The following is a 25,371-nucleotide window of genomic DNA, read 5'->3' as shown; positions in this document are numbered from 1 at the left end:
ATACACCTCACCATGAAAGAAATTGTCGAGAGCAGGCGCCAGCCACAATATGACCAATATGACTACCATGACAGGAATGCGAGGGCGCGATGTATTGATGTAAATGATCCTGTTTTTGTCCTCAACTACGCTGCAGGGCCCAAATGGCTCGCAGGCACTGTGATTGCCAGAGGGAAATAGGATTCTGGTAGTTAAACTTACCAATGGACAAATCTACCGCAAACATGTGGATCAAACAAAAAGTTGGTTCAGCAACCCCATAGAAGAAGCAGAGGAAGAACACGATGTAGAGTTCACTCCACCACAGGTGACCGAACACCGGAACCAAAGAGAGGAGAGCCCAATCACTGTGGGCAGTCTGGATAGGCCTGAGGCACCGCAAACAGCAGATACTCAGGCCAGCGCCCAACAACCGGAACCCCAACTCAGGCGCTCTACAAGAGAGCGTAAATCACCAGAGAGACTCAACCTGTGATCGCAATAAGACTTTGGGGGGAGGTGATGTCATGTATTCAACCAGCATTGTAACCCATGTATAATCTGACCTAAGTTGTACACTGTGAGAACAATGACCACTAGGTGGGAGACACTCCTAACCTGGACCTTCAGGTATAAAAGGGGAAGCTCCACCCACCTTCATCACTTGAGTGCGAAGGAATAAATGACAGGTCACAGACTGATCTTCTCTCAAGCATGGGCCTCGTGTGCATTTATACTGTATAGTAAGGACGGATCACGTTACGTTACTAAGAGACAGCTTGAAAACTAGACCTTCATCAGAAAAGCAGCAGGGGTTAACCATGGTTGAATGAGATGACGTGTATTGGTGGGAGAAAGACGGAGGACCAATGGGAATGGTGTTTGTTGGCGGGTGCGTTGCTACGGCCGGGGCTCCTGGAGTGAGTGGAAATTCAGTGACGGAACCAGGAGCGGGAGACGGGAGCTGCCGCCAACACCATAGCAACGGCGCCCAAAGATGTCCTATTACAGCGTCAGGTAGGAAAAGACCGGCCGGGAAGCAGTGCGGAGGGGGAGGGTATTGCCTGCGGGTTATTTTGCGCTTACGCTAAGTGCCAGCTGCAGCGAGTGAGCGCCGTGCTGGACCCCGGGCACTCGCCTCTGCGGTGGGCTGTCGCTGGAGGCTGGCTCTGCGTGTTTGATCAGATGGCATTTTGGGCAAAATCTGTAATTCATCTCCAAATGAGATATGTGGACTTTACAGTGTGTGCAATATAGAGGGCTGTTTGTTGCAAACACACATCAGATGGCGTTGCGCATTTTAGGACAAAATCCTCTTTTGAACAGTACTGATTTCCTTTTCTACTTTTGGTGTATTTTTTGAAGATTTGTCGGTGCATAACAAACGGGAAAGGCTGAGGATGGGACCTTTTCCTCTTTACTTTCAGTTTATCTTTTGTGTTAATTTACGACATAAAGTTCATTTGTACTTGGCATATTGAAAGCAAATGTGTTACGTAGTCTTCTGCTCCTCTGCTCACTTTAGAAAAGACCTTGTTAATAAATCCATTTACAATAAATATTACAGAATCATATTGTATCTTATTGAAAATTACAGTTTTGTACTGTGGAGTTATTTCAACTCGCACAATCCTCAACTGTTCTAAGAAAATGGATATCAGGTATAGTTCCTCGTTCAAAACTAGATTTATTTTAGATGTCTGGCTCGGTGAGTGAGTGGCTCCTCGGCTTGCGAATTCTTTCCACGTCTTCAAAAGCTTTTTCAAAATTGACCTTTTGAATGTGTACTGTTGGACACTTTCCCTAATTGCACTTTCCCTGCTGCTATGAATGTAAATTGTTGAATGAGATGTTAAACAACTGTACCCCAGTGATTGCTGATATAGTTAATGTTAATCTTGTGGCTCAGTTGCTATTCGTAGTAGAGGTATTGCAAATTGTAATTCCACTGTTCATGCTTAAGACTTCGGTACCCAAATTGTAGAAATAAGGACATTGAACTATTATGAATTTCGTTTTATGCTGTTTTAAAGGGATAAACAGCTGCAGGAACCTTCGGATGGAGTTATTTTAACTGACAATTCTGTGTGCTGTTTATGTTTAATATTTTTATCTGTCAGTTTTTCAAATTAAACTGGAGTTGACCTTTTTTAAATTAAAAATATGGTGCTTAAAGGTTGGTGATGCTTCCATTTATAGTATTTCTTTTCCGCCAGTTAAGAATTTATTGTGACATTTTGTTATTGTTGCAGACCTTTTACATCATAGTAATAGCAAATTATTGTAATGCCATAACCTGGACTATACAAGATATTAAGTGCATTTCACTTACCAAAAAAAAATCAATTTCTATGTGGCTTTTATAATTCAAGAATAAAAGCTGATGTCACAGTGATCGCAAAGCTCTGCTGCTTTGTGAAATCATAAAGCAGCTTAAGACAGACAACACAAGGAAATTAATGCTTATAATCTATAATTAGATGAAATGTTAAATGGCCCGGTTCCGACATAAGAACATAAGAATTAGGAACAGGAGTAGGCCATCTAGCCCCTCGAGCCTGCTCCGCCATTCAACAAGATCATGGCTGATCTGGCCGTGGACTCAACTCCACTTACCCGCCCGCTCCCCATAACCCTTAATTCCCTTATTGGTTAAAAATCTATCTATCTGTGATTTGAATACATTCAATGAGCTAGCCTCAACTGCTTCCTTGGGCAGAGAATTCCACAGATTCACAACCCTCTGGGAGAAGAAATTCCTTCTCAACTCGGTTTTAAATTGGCTCCCCCGTATTTTGAGGCTGTGCCCCCTAGTTCTAGTCTCCCCGACCAGTGGAAACAACCTCTGCCTCTATCTTGTCTATCCCTTTCATTATTTTAAATGTTTCTATAAGATCACCCCTGATCCTGCTGAACTCCAACGAGTAAAGACCCAGTCTACTCAATCTATCATCATAAGGTAACCCCCTCACCTCCGGAATCAGCCTAGTGAATCGTCTCTGTACCCTCTCCAAGGCTAGTATATCCTTCCTGAAGTAAGGTGACCAAAACTGCACGCAGTACTCCAGGTGCGGCCTCACCAATACCCTGTACAGTTGCAGCAGGACCTCCCTGCTTTTGTACTCCATCCCTCTCGCATTGAAGGCCAACATTCCATTTGCCTTCCTGATTACCTGCTGCACCTGCAAACTAACTTTTTGGGATTCATGCACAAGGAATCAGCCGGTCCAGGCAGCGGGCGGTCGAGGGGGTCGTTCAACCTGACTGCCTGCCTCTCTTCCGCTCTTACATCCGGTCCAGGGTGTCCTTGGAGATGGAGCATGCGGTGTCCACCGGTACGCTCGCGGCCTTCCGCGAGAGGTGGGCACCGGAGGGACTGGAGTGCATCATCACGCCCGGCAACCAAATTTTAATTTGATTTTACGTTTTAAAGTTTAATTTGTTTTAATTGCCGGTGCTTTTAGTGTCCCCCTTCCCTTTTATAGGGGACACTGGGGAAAATTGTGATTTTAGTGCCCCAAAAAAAAAAACAAAAAAAAAAAAAAGAAAAACACAAAAAAAAACCAAAAAAAAAGGGGGGAAAAAAAGGGCCTTGAAAATGTCTGGAGTGTCACCCAGGTCGGGTGGCACCGTTTATTGTTTTTATGTTTTCACAGGTGAACTCAAAAGAGTTTCATGCACAAGGAATCAGCCGGTCCAGGCAGCGGGCGGTCGAGGGGGTCGTTCAACCTGACTGCCTGCCTCTCTTCCGCTCTTACATCCGGTCCAGGGTGTCCTTGGAGATGGAGCATGCGGTGTCCACCGGTACGCTCGCGGCCTTCCGCGAGAGGTGGGCACCGGAGGGACTGGAGTGCATCATCACGCCCGGCAACCAAATTTTAATTTGATTTTACGTTTTAAAGTTTAATTTGTTTTAAATGCCAGTGCTTTTAGTGTCCCCTTCCCTTTTATAGGGGGCACTGGAAAATTGTGATTTTAGTGCCCAAAAAAAAAAGAAAAACTCAAAAAAAAAAAAAAAGGAAAAAAGGGCCTTGTAAATGTCTGGTGTGTCACCCAGGTCGGGTGGCACGATTTAATGTTTTATGTTTTTGCAGGTAGACTCTAAAAGAGTTTCATGCACAAGGACCCCCAGGTCCCTCTGCACCGCAGCATGTTGTAATCTCTCCCCATTCAAATAATATTCCCTTTTTTACTGTTTTTTTTTCCCACGGTGGATGACCTCACATTTTCCGACATTGTATTCCATCTGCCGAACCTTGGCCCATTCGCTTAACCTATCTAAATCTCTTTGCAGCCTCTCTGTGTCCTCTACACAACCCGCTTTCTCACTAATCTTTGTGTCATCTGCAAATTTTGTTACACTACACTCTGTCCCCTCTTCCAGGTCATCTATGTATATTGTAAACAGTTGTGGTCCCAGCGCCGATCCCTGTGGCACACCACTAACCACCGATTTCCAACCTGAAAAGGACCCATTTATCCCGACTCTCTACTTTCTGTTAGCCAGCCAATTCTCGATCCATGCTAATACATTTCCTCTGACTCCGCGTACCTTTATCTTCTGCAGTAACCTTTTGTGTGGCACCTTATCGAATGCCTTTTGGAACTCTAAATACACCACATCCATCGGTACACCTCTATCCACCATGCTCGTTATATCCTCAAAGAATTCCAGTAAATTAGTTAAACATGATTTCCCCTTCATGAATCCATGTTGCGTCTGCTTGATTGCACTATTCCTATCTAGATGTCCCACTATTTCTTCCTTAATGATAGCTTCAAGCATTTTCCCCACTACAGATGTTAAATTAACAGGCCTATAGTTACCTGCCTTTTGTCTGCCCCCTTTTTAAAACAGAGGCGTTACATTAGCTGCTTTCCAATCCGCTGGTACCTCCCCAGAGTCCAGAGAATTTTGGTAGATTATAATGAATGCATCTGCTATAACTTCTGCCATCTCTTTTAATACCCTGGGATGCATTTCATCAGGACCAGGGGACTTGTCTACCTTGAGTCCCATTAGCCTGTCCAGCACTACCTCCCTAGTGATAGTGATTGTCTCAAGGTCCTCCTTTCCCACATTCCCGTGACCAGCAATTTTTGGCATGGTTTTTGTGTCTTCCACTGTGAAGACCGAAGCAAAATAATTGTTTAAGGTCTCAGCCATTTCCACATTTCCCATTACTAAATCCCCCTTCTCATCTTCGAAAGGACCAACATTTATTTTAGTCAGTCTTTTCCGTTTTATATATCGGTAAAAGCTTTTACTATCTGTTTTTATGTTTTGCGCAAGTTTACTTTCGTAATCTATCTTTCCTTTCTTTATTGCTTTCTTAGTCATTCTTTGCTGTCGTTAAAAATTTTCCCAATCTTCTAGTTTCCCACTAACCTTGGCCACCTTATACGCTTGGTTTTTAATTTGATACTCTCCTTTATTTCCTTGGTTATCCACGGCTGGTTAGCCCTTCTCTTACCGCCCTCCTTTTTCACTGGAATATATTTTTGTTGAGCATTATGAAAGAGCTCCTTAAAAGTCCTCCACTGTTCCTCAATTGTGCCACCGTTTAGTCTGTGTTCCCAGTCTACTGTAGCTAACTCTGCCCTCATCCCACTGTAGTCCCCTTTGTTTAAGCATAGTATGCTCGTTTGAGACACTACTTCCTCACCCTCAATCTGTATTACAAATTCAACCATACTGTGATCACTCATTCCGAGAAGATCTTTTACTAGGAGATCGTTTATTATTCCTGTCACATTACACAGGACCAGATCTAAGATAGCTTGCTCCCTTGTAGGTCCTGTAACATACTGTTCTAAGAAACAATCCCATATGCATTCTATGAATTCCTCCTCCAGGCTACCCTGTGCGATTTGATTTGACCAATCGATATGTAGGTTAAAATCCCCCATGATTACTGCCGTTCCTTTTTCACATGCCTCCATTGTTCCCTTGATTATTGCCCGCCCCACCGTGAAGTTATTATTTGGGGGCCTATAAACTACGCCCACCAGTGACTTTTTCCCCTTACTATCTCTAATCTCCACCCATAATGATTCAACATTTTGTTCATTAGAGCCAATATCATCTCTCACAACTGCCCTGATATCATCCTGTATTAACAGAGCTACCCACCTCCTTTCCCTTCTTGTCTATCCTTCTGAATTGTCAGATACCCCTGTATGTTTAATTCCCAGTCTTGGCCACCCTGCAACCATGTTTCTGTAATGGCCACCAAATCATACCCATTTGTAATGATTTGTGCCGTCAACTCATTTACTTTATTTCGAATGCTGCGTGCGTTTAGGTAAAGTGTTTTAATACTAGCTTTTAAACCATGATTTTTAGTTTTGACCCCTCCTGCAGCCCCTTTATATTCATACATATTGTCCCTTCCTATCACATCGAAACATAGAAAAATAGGTGCAGGAGTAGGCCATTCGGCCCTTCTAGCCTGCACCGCCATTCAATGAGTTCATGGCTGAACATGCAACTTCAGTACCCTCTTCCTGCTTTCTCGCCATACCCCTTGATCCCCCTAGTAGTAACGATTTCATCTAACTCCCTTTTGAATATATTTAGTGAATTGGGCTCAACAACTTTCTGTGGTAGACAATTCCACAGGTTCACCACTCTCTGGGTGAAGAAGTTTCTCCTCATCTCGGTCCTAAATGGCTTACCCCTTATCCTTAGACTGTGACCTCTGGTTCTGGACTTCCCCAACATTGGGAACATTCTTTCTGCATCTAACCTGTCTAAACCCGTCAGAATTTTAAACGTTTCTATGAGGTCCCCTCTCATTCTTCTGAACTCCAGTGAATACAAGCCCAGTTGATCCAGTCTTTCTTGATAGGTCAGTACCACCATCCTGGGAATCAGTCTGGTGAACCTTCGCTGCACTCCCTCAATAGCAAGAATGTCCTTCCTCAAGTTAGGAGACCAAAACTGTACACAATACTCCAGGTGTGGCCTCACCAAGGCCCTGTACAACTGTAGCAACACCTCCCTGCCTCTGTACTCAAATCCCCTCGCTATGAAGGCCAACATGCCATTTGCTTTCTTAACTGCCTGCTGTACCTGCATGCCAACCTTCAATGACTGATGCACCATGACACCCAGGTCTTGTTGCACCTCTCCTTTTCCTAATCTGTCACCATTCAGATAATAATCTGTCTCTCTGTTTTTACCACCAAAGTGGATAACCTCACATTTATCCACATTATACTTCATCTGCCATGCATTTGCCCACTCACCTAACCTATCCAAGTCACTCTGCAGCCTCATAGCATCCTCCTCGCAGCTCACACTGCCACCCAACTTAGTGTCATCCGCAAATTTGGAGATACTACATTTAATCCCCTCGTCTAAATCATTAATGTACAGTGTAAACAGCTGAGGCCCTAGCACAGAACCTTGCGGTAGTCACTGCCTGCCATTCTGAAAAGTACTCATTTACTCCTACTCTTTGCTTCCTGTCTGACAACCAGTTCTCAATCCATGTCAGCATACTACCCCCAATCCCATGTGCTTTAACTTTGCACATTAATCTCTTGTGTGGGACCTTGTCGAAAGCCTTCTGAAAGTCCAAATATACCACATCAACTGGTTCTCCCTTGTCCACTCTACTGGAAACATCCTCAAAAAATTCCAGAAGATTTGTCAAGCATGATTTCCCTTTCACAAATCCATGCTGACTTGGACCTATCATGTCACCTCTTTCCAAATGAACTGCTATGACATCCTTAATAATTGATTCCATCATTTTACCCACTACTGAGGTCACCTTGTGGTTTACACTTACCCCAGTGCTACTCTGCTCTGTTGACTCCTGCCTTTTGCATTCTTTCTTGGGGTCCTGTTCATCTGCGCTCTCACCCACTCTAACTAGCTCAGAGCCCTCTCCTGGGTTCCGAATACTCCTCGCATTGAGGCACCGAGCTTTCAGGCTTGCCTTTTTATTATACTTTGACCTTTAGAATTTTGCTGTACATTGGCCCTTTTTGTTTTTTGCCTTGGGTTTCTCTGCCCTCCACTTTTACTCATCTCCTTTCTGTCTTTTGCTTCTGTCTCTATTTTGTTTCCCTCTGTCTCCCTGTATTGGTTCCCATCCCCCTGCCATATTAGTTTAACTCCTCCCCAACAGCACTAGCAAACACTCCCCCTAGGACATTGGTTCCGGTCCTGCCCAGGTGCAGACCGTCTGGTTTGTACTGGTCCCACCTCCCCCAGAACCAGTTCCAATGCCCCAGGAATTTGAATCCCTCCCTGCTACACCACTGTTCAAGCCACATATTCATTTGCACTATCCTGCGATTCCTACTCTGACTAGCACGTGGCACTGGTAGCAATCCCGAGATTACTACTTTTGAGGTCCTACTTTTTAATTTAGCTCCTAGCTCCTTAGATTCGTCTCGTAGGACCTCATCCCTTTTTTTACCGATGTTGTTGGTACCAATGTGCACCACGACAACTGGCTGTTCTCCCTCCCTTTTCAGAATGTCCTGCACCCGCTCCGAGACATCCTTGACCCTTGCACCAGGGAGGCAACATACCATCCTGGAGTCTCGGTTGCGGCCGCAGAAACGCCTATCTATTCCCCTTACAATTGAATCCCCTATCACTATCGCTCTCCCACTCTTTTTCCTGCCCTCCTGTGCAACAGAGCCAGCCACGGTGCCATGAACTTGGCTGCTGCTGCCCTCCCCTGATGAGTCATCCCCCTCAACAGTACTCAAAGCAGTGTATCTGTTTTGCAGGGGGTTGACCGCAGGGGACCCCTGCACTACCTTCCTTGCACTGCTCTTCCTGCTGGTCTCCCATTCCCTAGCTGGCTGTGGAACCTTCACCTGCGGTAAGACCAACTCACTACACGTGCTACTCACGTCATTCTCAACATCGTGAATGCTCCAGAGTAAATCCACCCTCAGCTCCAATTCCGCAACGCGGACCGTCAGGGGCTGGAGGCGGATACACTTCCTGCACACGTAGTCGTCAGGGACACCGGAAGTGTCCTTGAGTTCCCACATGGTACAGGAGGAGCATATCACGTGACCGAGCTCTCCTGCCATGATTAACCCTTAGTTACGCTTAATTTGGCGAAACATTGTTAACGGGTTACTTACTGATATAAAAAAGAAAAAGAAAAGCTACTCACCAATCACTTACCCCTTTGGCTGTGACGTTACCTTTTGATTTATTTCTACTTTTTTGCTTTTTCTCCCGGCTGGAGCTGCACAAGCTGGGCCTTTTGTAGGCCTCACCACACGCCTTCGATCTGCCGCTGCCTGTCGCAGCCGCTAGGCCTTTTGTAGGCCTCACCACACACCTCAAGCTCCCGCCTCCGATCTGCCGCCGCCTCTCGCAGCCGCTGGGCCTTTATAGATCTCCACGCACCTCGAGTTCCCGCCTCCGATCTGCCGCCTGTTAGCATTGGCTGCATAACTCCCTCATATCTGCTCTTGAATTAAAAAGGTTGTGTTGTGCCCAATAGTGTGATATTGAAAGTTTCTCTCCCAGTGAGGCAGATTGTGGAGACCTGTTGTATCACATTGCTGTCCATGACTACATCTGTTGGAAGCTTTTTCAAATACATTTTCATGAGTGTCCTTACAAACTCTGAATGAGTGAGTATCTTTTGATTGGCTTTGACCAAATTTTCTAAAATGCAGTATATTTTTCAATTGTGCAAAACGGTTGAAAGAATGTATAATTTATTTCCACTGACTGGTATTGCTCTTCGAAAGAGCCGACGCAGACTCGATGGGCCGAATGGCCTCCTTCTGTGCTGTGCTATTCTATGATTGGCCCACAAGTCTTATATTGTGCATTTGTCTATTACTTATTGTCTATGTCATTGGTGCCCAACCTGTGGGCCACGGGCTGAATGCGGCCCATTTGTGCATTTAATTCATTGTGTTGTGGCCTTGCAGTATATGGCCAAAGAGCAACACTTGGTTTAAATCATTTTGCTCACTTCTTTGCTCATTGTAGTATTAGAAGCAGTGTGAACCTGATGAGCACAGAGAGAAAAAGCAGAGCAGTGCAGCAAACTACTGCTGTTCCACTGTTGAGTTATATAGGTCTTCATCAAACTATAAGCAGAAGTAAATCAAACTGCATTATTAGCTGGCATGTGAGCCAGCCAACAAAAGTGCAAGTAGAAGAACAAACAGGAATGGTCACTGTCATTGGCTGTTTCACATGCCAACTGTATGGCAGTCTAAAGAATGCCAAAAATAGTTTAATAGGGAAAACAGCATCCAAGTGGACAATAAATCAGATGCAAGGGCACGCTCGCACTACCAGAAGCTACATAATGTGTCTACAGTTGGGAAAATCTTGGAGGTGATTTGAAGAAACTGGTGAGCAGTGATGCAGGTTAGTGTCAGGTGGTATGAGTATTAGAGTTTAGATTTTCTGAAGGAGAAACTGCAAAAATGTAAAAATATGAACAGCAGCAGCCTGTTGACCCCAAATGGGCTGTTTGGTCTGAAGTATGCAGGAGAGCATGCCTCTTTGTCTAGGCATAATAAACATAATTGCACTCAAGACTTGAAAGCGTCATCTTCAAATACAAAGGGGTACCGCCAGTATCTTGTGTATCTCAATGAAACCCTCTTTCATTTGTTCAGTTTCAAGGCTGAGCTGTCCAAGTTTTTCCAACCTTTCCTTATAATTGAATCCTCAGATCCTAGAGATCAGCATCATGGCCCTTATTTGTACTGTTTGAGGATTTGGATGTTTCTCCTGTATTACAGAGATCAGAACTGAACACAGTGCTCAAGGTGTGCCCTGATCTGAGCATATACAGTTTCAAATAATAACTGGACGTTTACTCTGCCGATTTCCCTATCACCCAGCGTACATTTTGTTTTCTTCATTGCTGCTGTGTAATGCCATTGATGATTTAAAACTGAAATATGAGAGAATAACAGCAGCAGTGTGAAATCCCAGTACACCACAATTGGTAAATAAATTGGATCTCATGGTGCTGTGCATAGTAAGTCAAAATTTATGGGGTCTCTTACAAGTTTTCTTCATATTCGATCATCATTTGTTTTTCTATTTTTTCCTGATTGTTGTCTCCTTGTTTGTTTCTTCCTCTTTCTGTGGGAAGTTATGGGTGGTATGACAGGGAATGTAGGAGGTGTTGAGAGGTGCAAATCACATTTTTCAGTGCTGGGTATGGAGAAAATCACCTGTCATGTTACCTGTGTGCACTCCCTGCAATCATCTGAAATGTATGTCTGACTTAACTGCTTGAAGTTTGTCATTTTTGCTTTTGCTTCTGGTGTCATTTGGTCCTGCTATCCTCTTGTATCCATGTTCTGCATCACTTCCTATGCCATCGTCTCATTACTTCTTTCTCTCATAGCATCCCGTAAGCAGCATAGAAATGAAAGTCTGTGTAGATTCAGACGAGAAAAATAAAGATATTCATGCTTACTGAGAATAAAGGAAGATGGTTGTGGTCATTGAAGATCAATCATCACAGCCCCAGGACATCGCTGCAGGAGTTCCTCATTGCAGTGTCCCAGGCCCAACCATCTTCAGCTGCTTCATCAATGACCTTCCCTCCTTCATAAGGTCAGAAATGGGGATGTTCGCTAATGACTCCAGTGTTCAGTTCCATTCGCAACTCCTTAGAAAATGGAGCAATCTATGCCTGCACGCAGCAAGACCTGGACGACGATCAGGCTTGGGCTGATAAGTGGCAAATAACATTCAATTGTTAAGTCCTAGTTCGGGTGGTCAGCTGCATTCGACAACAATCGATTCAGATACCTTCAATCTTTACATCTTTATTGAAGCAGCTTCGGACCTGTTACCAAACTGCCAGCACAGAGTCTACAGATTCCGGGGCAGGCAGACAAAAGGTCTGCCTATCCTCACAGATGCATCCCTTTTATTCTTACAAACCGAAGGAGGTATGGCCCGCTTCATCAATCAGTGTGTTACTAGGGCTTCATGAATTGACAGTCTATTTATCTTTAGAACACTTTATGCTTTTACGAGTGGAATAGCCCAGCTTAATCACACAAAGCAAATGTGTTCCTTCTCAAGTCATGGCCATAAACCCTTGTTCATCAGTGATGACTTTGTCCACTACTTTCTCACGGGAAACCAATTCTGTCTTTTCTTATTTTCTTATTGATTCGTAGAACCATTTTATTAACCCTTTCATGATTCTTCTACATACATTCACATTCCCTCCTGTTATCATTCCATGATAAATTCCCATTCATAAATGTTTACTCTCAATTTTGTGCACGGCCCGGTACTCCCTGCCTCAACGTGCTGGCCAGTCACGCAGTTTCAGGAGTCCCGGTTGCTTAGATCAAATTATGCCCCATGTTATTGCTAAGATCAATTTTGTCCCGACCAGTATGTGTGAAATTATACGAATCCAAGGATGGATGTTCACATTTATTCCCCAATCCCAGACCTTTCTCCACCAACTCTGACTTTGTAAGTCTACATCGATATCTTCTTCCAGTACTTTGATTTTAGTTTGCAGTTGGTGGTAGAGCTTTACGGATTGACCCACCCTGAGCCTCAACTCTCGTAATACTTCGGTTAGGTGTGGGATGGGTGATATGCGCTTGCCCGATCGTGACAGGTCGTAGTGGCGTAAAGCAAAAGTTTGGCTGTGGTATAGGACACTGCAGGTCATTTGGGTCCCTTGTCTTACTTCTACACAGGTATCCACACTCTGGCAAGAGGTGATGCCCGTGTTTGAGTCATGAAGACAGGAATAATTGGACTGCTTTGTGAGACAAATCTGGTTAACAGGCACTGGTTAACGGGCATGTCCACTTCTGCGCACCCGAATCCTGTACCATTCCAACACTGTGGGTACCCATCCTTCCCAGACCCTGTGGTGTTTAGGCAGGTGGCCGGGGTGCCTCAGCCATCGGAATATGTGAAAGTAATGTTTTCGGCGGGCGGGGTATCATTGTATCCTCGTATGTAAAGACTGGGATCCATAACCGGGGTTGGGGTAAACAATTCAGTGACCGACATAACAGGGTAGCATACAACTGACTCTGGCGCGAATAAGATCTTATGAGTCCTCAGGAATATATTATGATCGTTCCCCAGTTGCCCTTGCACGTTCCTTTTCCTCCTTTGCCCTGTTACTGATTCCAGGGATTGGTCCTTTGAATCAACTAAGTCATCTTCAGGTTGATCAGGGCAAACAAAGTCCATCTCACATTCCCTGAACCGGCATGGCAAATTTCATCGGTCTTTGCCCTGTTGAGTCACCTGTCGATCAACCTGTGAGAGTATACCCGTACGGGATTTTATTTTAGTCATGGTCCATGATTCGAGATCGTCTGGTGTCCTGGTTCCACATTGTACTATATCTCCCGTACAGAGGCGGAGAATTTGCTCTCGTGAGCCATCGGTTGGGCAGCTGAGTAGTCGTCCTTCTGTTTTTGTTACTGTTATCAGCAGGATCACGACTCCTAGCAGCAGGGTTCCGTGCATTCTTTCAATCCTGAAAGACAAAGGGGCTTGCAAACCGTCATGTTACTATCGTGGCTACCAAGGCCTCATGTTATGCCTAAATACTTAAAAGCAGGACAAGCAATCATATAATAATTAGATTAATTAAAATTATGGCTTAAAATTACGGCTAAAACGGTTACGGAACGACGGGAATGAACGTATTATGATACTTCAATTATTAGTCCACGTCTATCTCCACTCCCCCTTTTGATTACCGCCGGTAATCAATTTGCAATGATGCATGTGCACCCACGCGTCTCTACCTTCCACCTTTACAGCGGTGGGGGTGGTGAGTAAGACCTGAAATGGACCATCCCATCGGGGCTGGAGATGACGTCGTGTCCAATTTTTGATGAGGACGAAGGATCCGGGCTCGATAGGGGATGATCCGTGAGAGGAGGGACGGTCATCATAAGCGGCGCGAACCTGTGAACGAGAGGCTTGCAATGCCTTAGTTAGGGCTAACACATAGGTAGTCATCTCCTCAGTCATGTGATGAAAGTAAACGGCAACTGGAGAATGGTGGTCCCAAGGGGTGCGAAGAGGTCTGCCGTACACGATCTCAGCCGGGGTGGAGCGAATCTGAAAAAGAGCTACAGGTAACAATTTTAACCAAGTCGACCCTGTTTGAGAGGTCAGTTTAGCTAACTTGGCTTTAAGAGTCTGATTGGTTCGCTCGACCAGACCCGCCGCCTGGGGGCGATAGGCACAATGGAGTTGTTGATGTATCCCTAACTGTTGGCACAATTCCTTGTTTACAGCTGCAATGAAATGGGGTCCGTTATCTGAGCTAAGACGACCGGGAACCCCGAAGCGAGGGATAATTTCCTTCAGCAATATCTTAACAGTACAGGCTCTATTATCCGTAGTAGGATAAGCTTCAATCCATTTACTAAAAACATCAACAATAACCAACACATATTTATAACACTGACAGCGTGGCAATTCTATATAGTCCATCTGCAAAGTCTCGAAGGGTCCGGCTGGCAAGGGTGTTTTACCTAATAAACATGGTGCCCCCCCTTCCAGGATTATGGCGTTGGCAGGTCAGGCAATGAGAAATAATATTCTGCGCAAACATTTGGAGGCTAGGATGCCACCATGTCTGGAGGAGCAGGTCACTAGTGGCTTTTGCTCCACAATGCGTGGCATAATAAACACATTCAATTACCCAAAGGGCCAATTCATCGGACATGCAAGTTTGACCAGCGGGTGTGACCCGGAGGCAGTATCATATTTACAATCAAGATCGTTCCAAAGTTGTTTTTGTACAGCAGGAGCGTCCTCCTGTAGGCGAAGTACCTCTTTGATGGTTGGCATTGGCTTTTCAGGGGCCGACAAGCTCGGTTTAGAGCTGGACGTCTGCCTCATCATTCGGGGCACAACAATCTGCTGACTCCTTGCAGCACACTTAGCCGCCTCGTCAGCACGGCGATTTCCAATATCGATTGGAGAGGAACCGGCAGTATGAGCGGAACATTTAATAACAGCGATTTATCGAGGGAGCAGAAGAGCAAGTAATAGGTCAGACACAAGCACTTGGTTCGAGATTGGTGTACCGGTTGAAGTTAGGAATCCTCAGTTTTTCCAGAGCTGGCCGAAGTCGTGAACAACCCCAAAGGCGTAACGGGAGTCAGTGTAGATATTGACTCGGAGATCCTCTCCTAAAATACACGCACGGGTGAGGGCAAAAAGTTCTGTTTGCTGAGCGGAAAGGGGGACCTGGAAGGCTCCAGACTCGAGAGTCGTTCCTTCTTGACTGACAACAGCATAACCGGAAATGCGGGTTCCTTCCTTGTTGATGGAGGAACTGCCATCAGTGAACATAACGAGATCAGGGTTTAACAGAGGGGTATCTGAAAGGTCGGAGCGAGGGCTCGTGTCCTCGAGGACTGAGTGCAGTCATGATCCGGCTTAACAACATATTCTGTCTTTACTTTCGTCAGCAGTGAATCTTTTAGCTCAACCGTCGGACCGTCCTTCCAAAAAACTTTTACTGCTCGAGACATTGCCTGAGTTGTGGCGTCACACCAGTCAAGATTATTGGTCCTTATTGCAGTAGCAACTGTTCCAGGAAGGCAGTTCATTAACATAGAACAAAACTGAGGAGAGGGTTGTCCCCTAGAAAACGCCTGGTCTCCTGACTGGGTTCCATATACTTCCTTAAATCTCTCTCAAAATTCCTCGACTGTCTTGCCCTTCTTTGGTTTCATGTCCAAGACTTTGGTAATATCGACAGGTTTTCGCAGAACTACATGTACAGCATCCAGAAGCATCGTCTCTCTGTTCTCGTTATTCGCGTTCGCTACTTCTAAGGCATCGTGAGTTTGATATCCTAAGGCTTCCTTAAATCTGGTCCATTCAGAACCAGTAAGTACCTGTTGTACCAGAGACCAAAGGTCCCTTGAGTCTGCTTGATAGACTCTAATGGTTCGTGACAAAAATTCAATGAACCGTTGAGGACAGGTATTTTTATTCGGGGCGCTGGTTAATATGGACATAAGTTCATGAGGTTTCCAAGGTAACCACAATTGTATCATAGCAGGTGGTGGCACATTCGGGCCCCCATCCACAACAGGTGCTGCTGGTGCTAACGCGCGAGGGTTAGGGACAGTTCTGACGGGCAGCTGTTTCGGCGTGCGTTTCTTCAGGGGTCTTGGTGTCTCCCTGTCATTGTCCCCTTCAACATCATCAACCCATCCCGACTCTGAATCTGTCCCAGTATCTGACCCTGACACTATCACATCATCCTCATTCGTAGGGGTTGATTTCCCCTTTCTCCCTTTACCACTATGTCATTGATTTCTTTCAAGCTGTTGTAATCTCCCTATTTCCTGTTCAAGTTGACGCCGTCTTTGAACCTGGCTTCTAGTCCCCTCTGCAACGGATCGACAGAAAACCTCATCATCAGACTTAGTTCCCCGACACTGTCGTTTTATATTAGACACATTGTCTAAACTGGGATAAATGAGTGTTGCAGCAGCAGTGGCGCCCGGTGTTGGGACATTAGGACCGGGGTAAGGGGGTGGTAGAACTCCGTTCGTCTGTAAATTTGGCACCGGCACATTTACTGCCACAGCCACGTCAGCCAAGGCATTAACATCGGGTTGTGCTGTCGGACGAGGCGGGTGAGCCCCTGGAGTCATATTCCAATTATCCCATTCATCGTCATCGTCAGCCCCTTGCATGCCAAGACCAGCCATTGAACTACGTAGTTCAGTTAAAGATTCCTTGTTTGTTCTATTTCTCTTTTCCTGTGCACATTCCTTTCTTTAAATTTCCAATGACTTAGGGATTCCCGCATTGGTTAATTTAATTCCTGCCTTGAGAGCATTCTCCTGCCAACTCGCCAGAATATTCTTATCTTTTTCATCCTGACAATGTTGCCGCCAAATTTCAATCAATTTCTTACTCTTTTTCCCGATTCCCCTTTTCCAAATTAATTCTTGGGCGCGTTTAATTGTTTCTAAATCACTTGAACCCCCTAATGGCCATATGTCTGAACCTAATTTCTGATTCAAACCTCCCGACAATTGTCTGAGTTGCTCGTTTTTATCTGGGTGTTTATTACCCATGATAAAACTTATCTTAACCTAGGTATTCAACGTTTTGACGGACTCATTAAGTGAGACAATTTCAAATCAGTTATTCCTTTTCTCTTTGTTCCTTTTCTCTTTATTCCTTTTCTCTTTTAACGTTTGACGGACTACTTATGGTAGACAATTTCCAGATCAACCTACACCTTCGTAACTTTAACGGACCACCATCGTGGACAATTCCAAATCTATTTTTTCCTGGGGTAATCTTGACAACTGACCACGGGCGATCCCGTCAACAATTAATTGAACAGTGGTGAAAGATCCGCGACCAGAACTTACGACAGGAGGAAAACAAAGTGGCAATTTAACTAAATATACTCACTTTGGGGCCCATTTCCTCTGCCGCGTCCCGTCTGTAGGATATCAATGATTCAGCCACTTCTAATCGAGAGTTTTTGGAATCCCACTTCTGACACCAAATGTTAAGTCCTAGTTCGGGTGGTCAGCTGCATTCGACAACAATCGATTCAGATACCTTCAATCTTTACATCTTTATTGAAGCAGCTTCGGACCTGTTACCAAACTGCCAGCACAGAGTTGACAGATTCCGGGGCAGGCAGACAAAAAGTCTGCCAATCCTCACAGACGCATCCCTTTTATTCTTACAAACCGAAGGAGGTATGGCCTGCTTCATCAATCACAGTGTGTTACTAGGGCTTCATGAATTGACAGTCTGTTTATCTTTAGAACACTTTATGCTTTTACGAGCGGAATAGCCCAGCTTAATCACACAAAGCAAATGTGTTCCTTATCAAGTCATGGCCATAAACCCTTGTTCATCAGTGATGACTTTGTCCACTACTTTCTCACGGGAAACCAATTCTGTCTTTTCTTATTTTCTTATTGATTCGTAGAACCATTTTATTAACCCTTTCATGATTCTTCCACATTCATTCACACAATAACAACTTGTATTTATATAGCGCCTTTGACGTAGTGAAACGTTCCAAGGCCCTTCACATGAGCATTGAGAGACAAGAAATTTTTTTACCAAAAGCTTGGTCAAAGAGGTAGGTTTTAAGAAGTGCCTTGAAGGAGGAAAGAACGGTAGAGGTTTAGGCAGGGAATTCCAGAGCTTAGGGCCTAGGCACCAGAAGGCACGACCACCATTGGTTGAGCGATTTTAATCAGGGATGCTCAAAAGGGCAGAATTAGAGGAGTGCAGATATCGCTGGGTGCTGTGGGGCTGGAGGAGATTACAGAGGTAGGGAAGGGCGAGGCCATGGAGGGATTTGAAAACGTCTTGTAAGAGCAATAATCTATTTAATAGCAGGAGAATAAATTTTCCTGGAAAATATACCTAATTTTTAAAGGCCAATTTGAGAGCTGATTACAACTATTACTTCTGAATTGGAAGCAATTAACTTTTGGGAATAAAAACAGAAAATGCTGGAAATACTCAGCAGGTCAGGCAGCATCTGTGGAGAGAGAAACAGATAACGTTTCAAGTCGATCACTTTTCGTCAGAACTGTCAGGACGTCGTTTTCAATTCTTGCTACTGACCAAAAGCAGATTTTGTTGGTGCAAAACACAGATTCCAAATATCAGACATTTGTTTCTGAATCAACAGTGGAACATTCACACAGTGCCAGGCAACGACCATCTCCAACAAATGAGAGTCTAACCATCGGCCCTTGACATTCAACGGCATTACCATCACCGAATTTCCCCACCATCAACATCCTGGGCGTCACCATTGACCAGAAACTTAACTGGACCAGCCACATAAATACTGTGGCAACAAGAGCAGGTCAGAGGCTGGGTATTCTGTGGCAAGTGTCTCGCCTCCTGACTCCCCAAAGCCTTTCCACCATCTACAAGGCATAAGTCAGGATTGTGATGGAATATTCCCCACTTGCCTGGATGAGCGCAGCTCCAGCAACACTCAAGAAGGTCGACACCATCCAGGACAAAGCAGCCTGCTTGATTGGCACCCCATCCACCACCTTCAACATTCATTTCCTCCACACTGACATAGCGTGCTGCAGTGTTTACCATCTACAAAATGCACTGCAGCAACCCGCCAAGGCTTCTTCAGCAGTACCTCCCAAACCTGGGACCCAGAAGGACAAGGGCAGCAAGTGCATGGGAACACCACCACCTCCACATTCCCCTTAAAGTCACACACCATCTTGACTCGGAAGTCTATCGCTGTCCCTTCATCGTTGTTGGGTCAAAATCCTGGAACTCCCTCCCTAACAGCACTGTGTGTGTACCTTCACCACATATACTGCAGCAATTCAAGAAGGCAGCATACCACCACCTTCTCGAGGGCAATTGGGGATGGGCAATAAATGCTGGTCTTGCAAGCAATGCCCACATCCCATAAATGAATAAAAACAAATGTTGTCTGTTCTCCATTTATGCATTGATTTATAAATTTAATGTATATTTAAAAATTAAGTGTTGTTTGCAACATTCTGTCTCCGTGCATTGAAAATTCAGGTTCTGTCTATGGCAAAATCTACTTTAAAGAGGGTCAGCACTGTAGATGAGCTGTGATGGGGTAATGTCATGTGAAATGCTACCTTTTGAAAGTGGCGTTGCCGCTGTATTATGCCAGAATAATTTAAACGTAGTTTATGCTAACTTGTTTTATATCTATTAGAAAAGATAAGTATCACCTGATATGCAAACTCTTACTTCAGAGGTATTATGCCTGTGCAAATATGTTTTGATTGAAAAATAGGTACAAACCACTTAATACAAGGATGAGAATTTTGAAATCGAGGCTTTGCTTAACCAGAAACCAATGTTGGTCCGCGAGCACGTGTGATGGGTGAGCGGTACTTGGTGTGAGTTAGGACATGGACTGCTGAGTTTTGGATGACCTCAAGTTTAGGTCGGGTAGAATATGGGAGGCCAGCCAGGAGTGAGTTGGAGTAGTAAAGTCGAGAGGTAACCAAAGCATATGTATGAGTGTTTCAGCAGCAGAAGAGCTGAGGCAGTGGCGGAGACGGGCGATGCTAGAGAAGTGGAAATAGGCAGTTTTACTTCTTCCATGGATATGTGGCCAGGAGTTCATTTCTGAGTCAAAAATTACACTCGGGTTGTGAACAGTCTGGTTTAGCCTCAGACAGATGCTAGAGAGGGGGATTGGGTCGATAGCTAGGGAGCGCAGTTTGTGGCGGGGACCAAAGACGATGGCTTCAGTCTTCCCAATATTTAATTGGAGAATATTTCTGCTCATCCAGTACAGGATGTCGGACAAGCAGTTTGACAATTTAGAGACCGCGGAGGGTCGAGAGAAGTGGTGGTGAGGTAGAGCTGGGTGTCATCAGCGTACATGTGAAAACTGACGCTTTGTTTCCGGATGATGTCACCAAGGGGCAACATGTAGATGAGTAATAGGAGGGGGCCAATGATAGATGCCTGGGGGACACCAGAGGTAACAATGCAGGAGTGGGAAAAGAATTTCTGGCTATGATTAGATAGATAAGATTGGAACCAGGCGAGTGCAGTCCCACCAAGCTGGACGATGGTGGAGAGGCGTTGGAGGAGTATGAAGTGGTTAATCGTGTCAAAGGCTGCAGACAGATAGAGAAGGAGGGATAGTTTACCTTTGTCACAGTCACAAAGGATGTCATTTGTGACTTTGATGAGAGCCGTTTCGGTATTGTGGTGGGGCGGAAACCAGATTGAAGGGATTCAAACATGGAGTTTTGGGAAAGATGGGCACGGATTTGGGAGGCAACAACACGTTAAAGGACTTTGGAGAGGAAAGGGAGGGTGGAGCTTGGGCGGGACCTTGCAAACACAGTGGGGTCAAGGGTTGGTTTTTTGAGGAGAGGGGTGGTGATGTCAGATTCGAAGGAGAGGGAGGCCACACCTGAGGAGGGAGAACAATGTCAGTTAACATGGGAGTCAGAAAAGGAAGTTGGGTGGTCAGCAGTTTAGTGGGAATAGGGTCGAGGGAGCAGGAAGTAGGTCTCAGACAAGATGAGCATGGAAAGGTCGAGGGGAGATCCGAGAGAAACTGGAGAAAGTTGCAAGTTTAGGTCTAGGGCAGAGGGGAACCCCAGGAAGTTTTTCCTGGTGGGCTAGGGGAAGGAAGGAAGGGAAGTGGAAGAGGCAGCTGATTGGGTGGTCTGAATCTGTGAGACAAAGGTCCATGAGCTCCTCGCACTTGTTGGAGGTGAGTGTGGAGGAGACAGGGGAGAGAAATTTAAGAAGGTGGTTAGCAGTAGAGAATAGTAGCCGGGCGTTCTTTTTGCATTCCAGAATGATCGTGGAATAGCGAGCAGTTTTGACAGACAAGAGTAGGGCAGGATAATGCTTTTGTGGTCCAGCCAGACCTGGTGGTGAATGGCTAAACCAGTTGTCCACCACATCCGTTCAAGTCTGCGCCCCTTGGACTTGAGGGAGCGAAGATAAGGGCTATACCAGGGGGAGTGGCCAGGGTGAGCGAGAGTAATGGTTTTAATAGGGACTAGAGCATCAAAGGTGATGGTGAGGGTGTGGTTGAGCAGTTCGATGGCTGCAGAAATGTCATGGTGAATGGAGGGCCAAAGGCTGGACAGTTTGGAGTTGATAAGTGCAGCTGTAAGAGTCGGGAGAGAGTTTTTTTTCCAGGGGCAAAATTTAAATTGAAAATTCAAATTGAAGACTGTTTTACATAATACCCATATACGCTGCGCTTGCATCTGGGTAGAGTTCAATACCAATTGCAAAAATTGATGAGCTTGTTTCAACTTAGAAACATAGAAACATAGAAAATAGGTGCAGGAGTAGGCCATTCAGCCCTTCTAGCCTGCACCGCTATTCAATGAGTTCATGGCTGAACATGCAACTTCAGTACCCCCTTCCTGCTTTCTCGCCATACCCCTTGATCCCCCGAGTAGTAAGGACTTCATCTAACTCCCTTTTGAATATATTTAGTGAATTGGCCTCAACTACTTTCTGTGGTAGAGAATTCCACAGGTTCACCACTCTCTGGGTGAAGAAGTTTCTCCTCATCTCGGTCCTAAATGGCTTACCCCTTATCCTTAGACTGTGACCCCTGGTTCTGGACTTCCCCAACATTGGGAACATTCTTCCTGCATCTAACCTGTCTAAACCCGTCAGAATTTTAAACGTTTCTATGAGGTCCCCTCTCATTCTTCTGAACTCCAGTGAATACAAGCCCAGTTGATCCAGTCTTTCTTGATAGGTCAGTCCCACCATCCCGGGAATCAGTCTGGTGAATCTTTGCTGCACTCCCTCAATAGCAAGAATGTCCTTCCTCAAGTTAGGAGACCAAAACTGTACACAATACTCCAGGTGTGGCCTCACCAAGGCCCTGTACAACTGTAGCAACACCTCCCTGCCCCTGTACTCAAATCCCCTCGCTATGAAGGCCAACATGCCATTTGCTTTCTTAACCGCCTGCTGTACCTGCATGCCAACCTTCAATGACTGATGTACCATGACACCCAGGTCTCGTTGCACCTCCCCTTTTCCTAATCTGTCATCATTCAGATAATAGTCTGTCTCTTTGTTTTTACCACCAAAGTGGATAACCTCACATTTATCCACATTATATTTCATCTGCCATGCATTTGCCCACTCACCTAAACTATCCAAGTCACTCTGCAGCCTCATAGCATCCTCCTCGCAGCTCACACTGCCACCCAACTTAGTGTCATCCGCAAATTTGGAGATACTACATTTAATCCCCTCGTCTAAATCATTAATGTACAATGTAAACAGCTGGGGCCCCAGCACAGAACCTTGCGGTACCCCACTAGTCACTGCCTGCCATTCTGAAAAGTACCCATTTACTCCTACTCTTTGCTTCCTGTCTGACAACCAGTTCTCAATCCACGTCAGCACACTACCCCCAATCCCATGTGCTTTAACTTTGCACATTAATCTCTTGTGTGGGACCTTGTCGAAAGCCTTCTGAAAGTCAACCGGTTCTCCCTTGTCCACTCTACTGGAAACATCCTCAAAAAATTCCAGAAGGTTTGTCAAGCATGATTTCCCTTTCACAAATCCATGCTGACTTGGACCTATCATGTCACCTCTTTCCAAATGCGCTGCTATGACATCCTTAATAATTGATTCCATCATTTTACCCACTACCGATGTCAGGCTGACCGGTCTATAATTCCCTGTTTTCTCACTCCCTCCTTTTTTAAAAAGTGGGGTTACATTGACTACCCTCCACTCGATAGGAACTGATCCAGAGTCAATGGAATGTTGGAAAATGACTGTCAATGCATCCGCTATTTCCAAGGCCACCTCCTTAAGTACTCTGGGATGCAGTCCATCAGGCCCTGGGGATTTATTGGCCTTCAATCCCATCAATTTCCCCAACACAATTTCCCGACCAGTAAGGATTTTCCTCAGTTCCTCCTCCTTACTAGACCCTCTGACCCCTTTTATATCCGGAAGGTTGTTGGTGTCCTCCTTGGTGAATACCGAACCAAAGTACTTGTTCAATTGGTCTGCCATTTCTTTGTTCCCTGTTATGACTTCCCCTGATTCTGACTGCAGGGGACCTACGTTTGTCTTTACTAACCTTTTTCTCTTTACATAACTATAGAAACTTTTGCAATCCGCCTTAATGTTCCCTGCAAGCTTCTTCTGGTACTTCATTTTCCCTGCCCTAATCAAACCCTTTGTCCTCCTCTGCTGAGTTCTAAATTTCTCCCAGTCCCCGGGTTCGCTGCTATTTCTGGCCAATTTGTATGCCACTTCCTTGGCTTTAATACTATCCCTGATTTCCCTTGATAGCCACGGTTGAGCCACCTTCCCTTTTTTATTTTTACGCCAGACAGGAATGTACAATTGTTGTAGTTCATCCATGTGGTCTCTAAATGTCTGCCATTGCCCATCCACAGTCAACCCCTTAAGTATCATTCGCCAATCTATCCTAGCCAACTCACGCCTCATACCTTCAAAGTTACCCTTCTTTAAGTTCTGGACCATGGTCTCTGAATTAACTGTTTCATTCTCCATCCTAATGCAGAATTCCACCATATTATGGTCACTCTTCCCCAAGGGGCCTCGCACAATGAGATTGCTAATTAATCCTCTCTCATTACACAACACCCAGTCTAAGATGGCCTCCCCCCTAGTTGGTTCCTCGACATATTGGTCTAGAAAACCATCCCTTATGCACTCCAGGAAATCCTCCTCCATCGTATTGCTTCCAGTTTGGCTCGCCCAATCTATGTGCATATTAAAGTCACCCATTATAATTGCTGCACCTTTATTGCACGCACTCCTAATTTCCTGTTTGATACCCTCCCCAACATCACTACTACTGTTTGGAGGTCTGTACACAACTCCCACTAACGTTTTTTGCCCTTTGGTGTTCTGCAGCTCTACCCATATAGATTCCACATCATCCAAGCTAATGTCTTTCCTAACTATTGCATTAATCTCCTCTTTAACCAGCAATGCTACCCCACCTCCTTTTCCTTTTATTCTATCCTTCCTGAATGTTGAATACCCCTGGATGTTGAGTTCCCAGCCCTGATCATCCTGGAGCCACGTCTCTGTAATCCCAATCACATCATATTTGTTAACATCTATTTGCACAGTTAATTCATCCACCTTATTGCGGATACTCCTTGCATTAAGACACAAAGTCTTCAGGCTTGTTTTTTTAACACCCTTTGTCCTTTTAGAATTTTGCTGTACAGTGGCCCTTTTTGTTCTTTGCCTTGGGTTTCTCTGCCCTCCACTTTTCCTCATCTCCTTTCTGTCTTTTGCTTTTGCCTCCTTTTTGTCTCCCTCTGTCTCCCTGCATTGGTTCCCATCCCCCTGCCATATTAGTTTAACTCCTCCCCAACAGCACTAGCAAACACTCTCCCTAGGACATTGGTTCCGGTCCTGCCCAGGTGCAGACCGTCCAGTTTGTACAGGTCCCACCTCCCCCAGAACCGGTTCCAATGCCCCAGGAATTTGAATCCCTCCCTGCTGCACCACTGCTCAAGCCACGTATTCATCTGCGCTATTCTGCGATACCTACTCTGACTAGCACGTGGCACTGGTAGCAATCCCGAGATAACTTAAAAGGATAAGAGAGGTACATACCAGACCGTGTGCTCGCAGCTCATCAGCTCATGTATTATTATTCCACAGCTTGTGTGGAGCTCTGTGTGTCACTCTGAATCCTCACACACTCGTCACAGTTCTGACACTAACCCATGTTTAGTATCAGTACAATTATACAGTGTTGCCTTTTGTTTCTCTGAGATGGAGCTATAGTTAAAAATTCTGTAAACCGAATACAAACTGTTGTTGCTCATCTGTTACTACAACAACAACTTGTATTTATATAGTGCCTTTAA

General features: G+C 45.1%; 2 protein-coding genes across 5 annotated transcripts in view; one reads left to right on the top strand and one right to left on the bottom strand.

The window, feature by feature from the left end:
- The window catches only part of foxm1 (forkhead box M1), a 78,559-nt gene extending 77,771 nt beyond the window's left edge, over positions 1–788 (bottom strand). The window contains exon 1 of the mRNA XM_070900450.1: positions 635–788. Within this exon, the coding sequence (XP_070756551.1) occupies positions 635–710 (76 nt within the window). The 5' untranslated portion in view covers positions 711–788. The remainder of the gene's footprint in view (positions 1–634) is intronic.
- LOC139280770 (tubby-related protein 3-like) overlaps positions 776–25,371 on the top strand; it is a 161,277-nt gene continuing 136,681 nt past the window's right edge. For 2 of the 4 annotated variants that reach the window (XM_070900455.1, XM_070900454.1), the window contains exon 1: positions 776–996. In XM_070900455.1, coding sequence (XP_070756556.1) covers positions 977–996 — 20 coding nt within the window. In that variant the 5' untranslated portion in view covers positions 776–976. The remainder of the gene's footprint in view (positions 997–25,371) is intronic. The other 2 variants (XM_070900453.1, XM_070900452.1) reach the window with 1 other exon arrangement.

Source organism: Pristiophorus japonicus, chromosome 15, assembly GCF_044704955.1.
Source record: "Pristiophorus japonicus isolate sPriJap1 chromosome 15, sPriJap1.hap1, whole genome shotgun sequence".
Classification (NCBI taxonomy): Eukaryota; Metazoa; Chordata; class Chondrichthyes; family Pristiophoridae; genus Pristiophorus; species Pristiophorus japonicus.
This window is presented reverse-complemented; position numbering and strand designations above follow the sequence as displayed.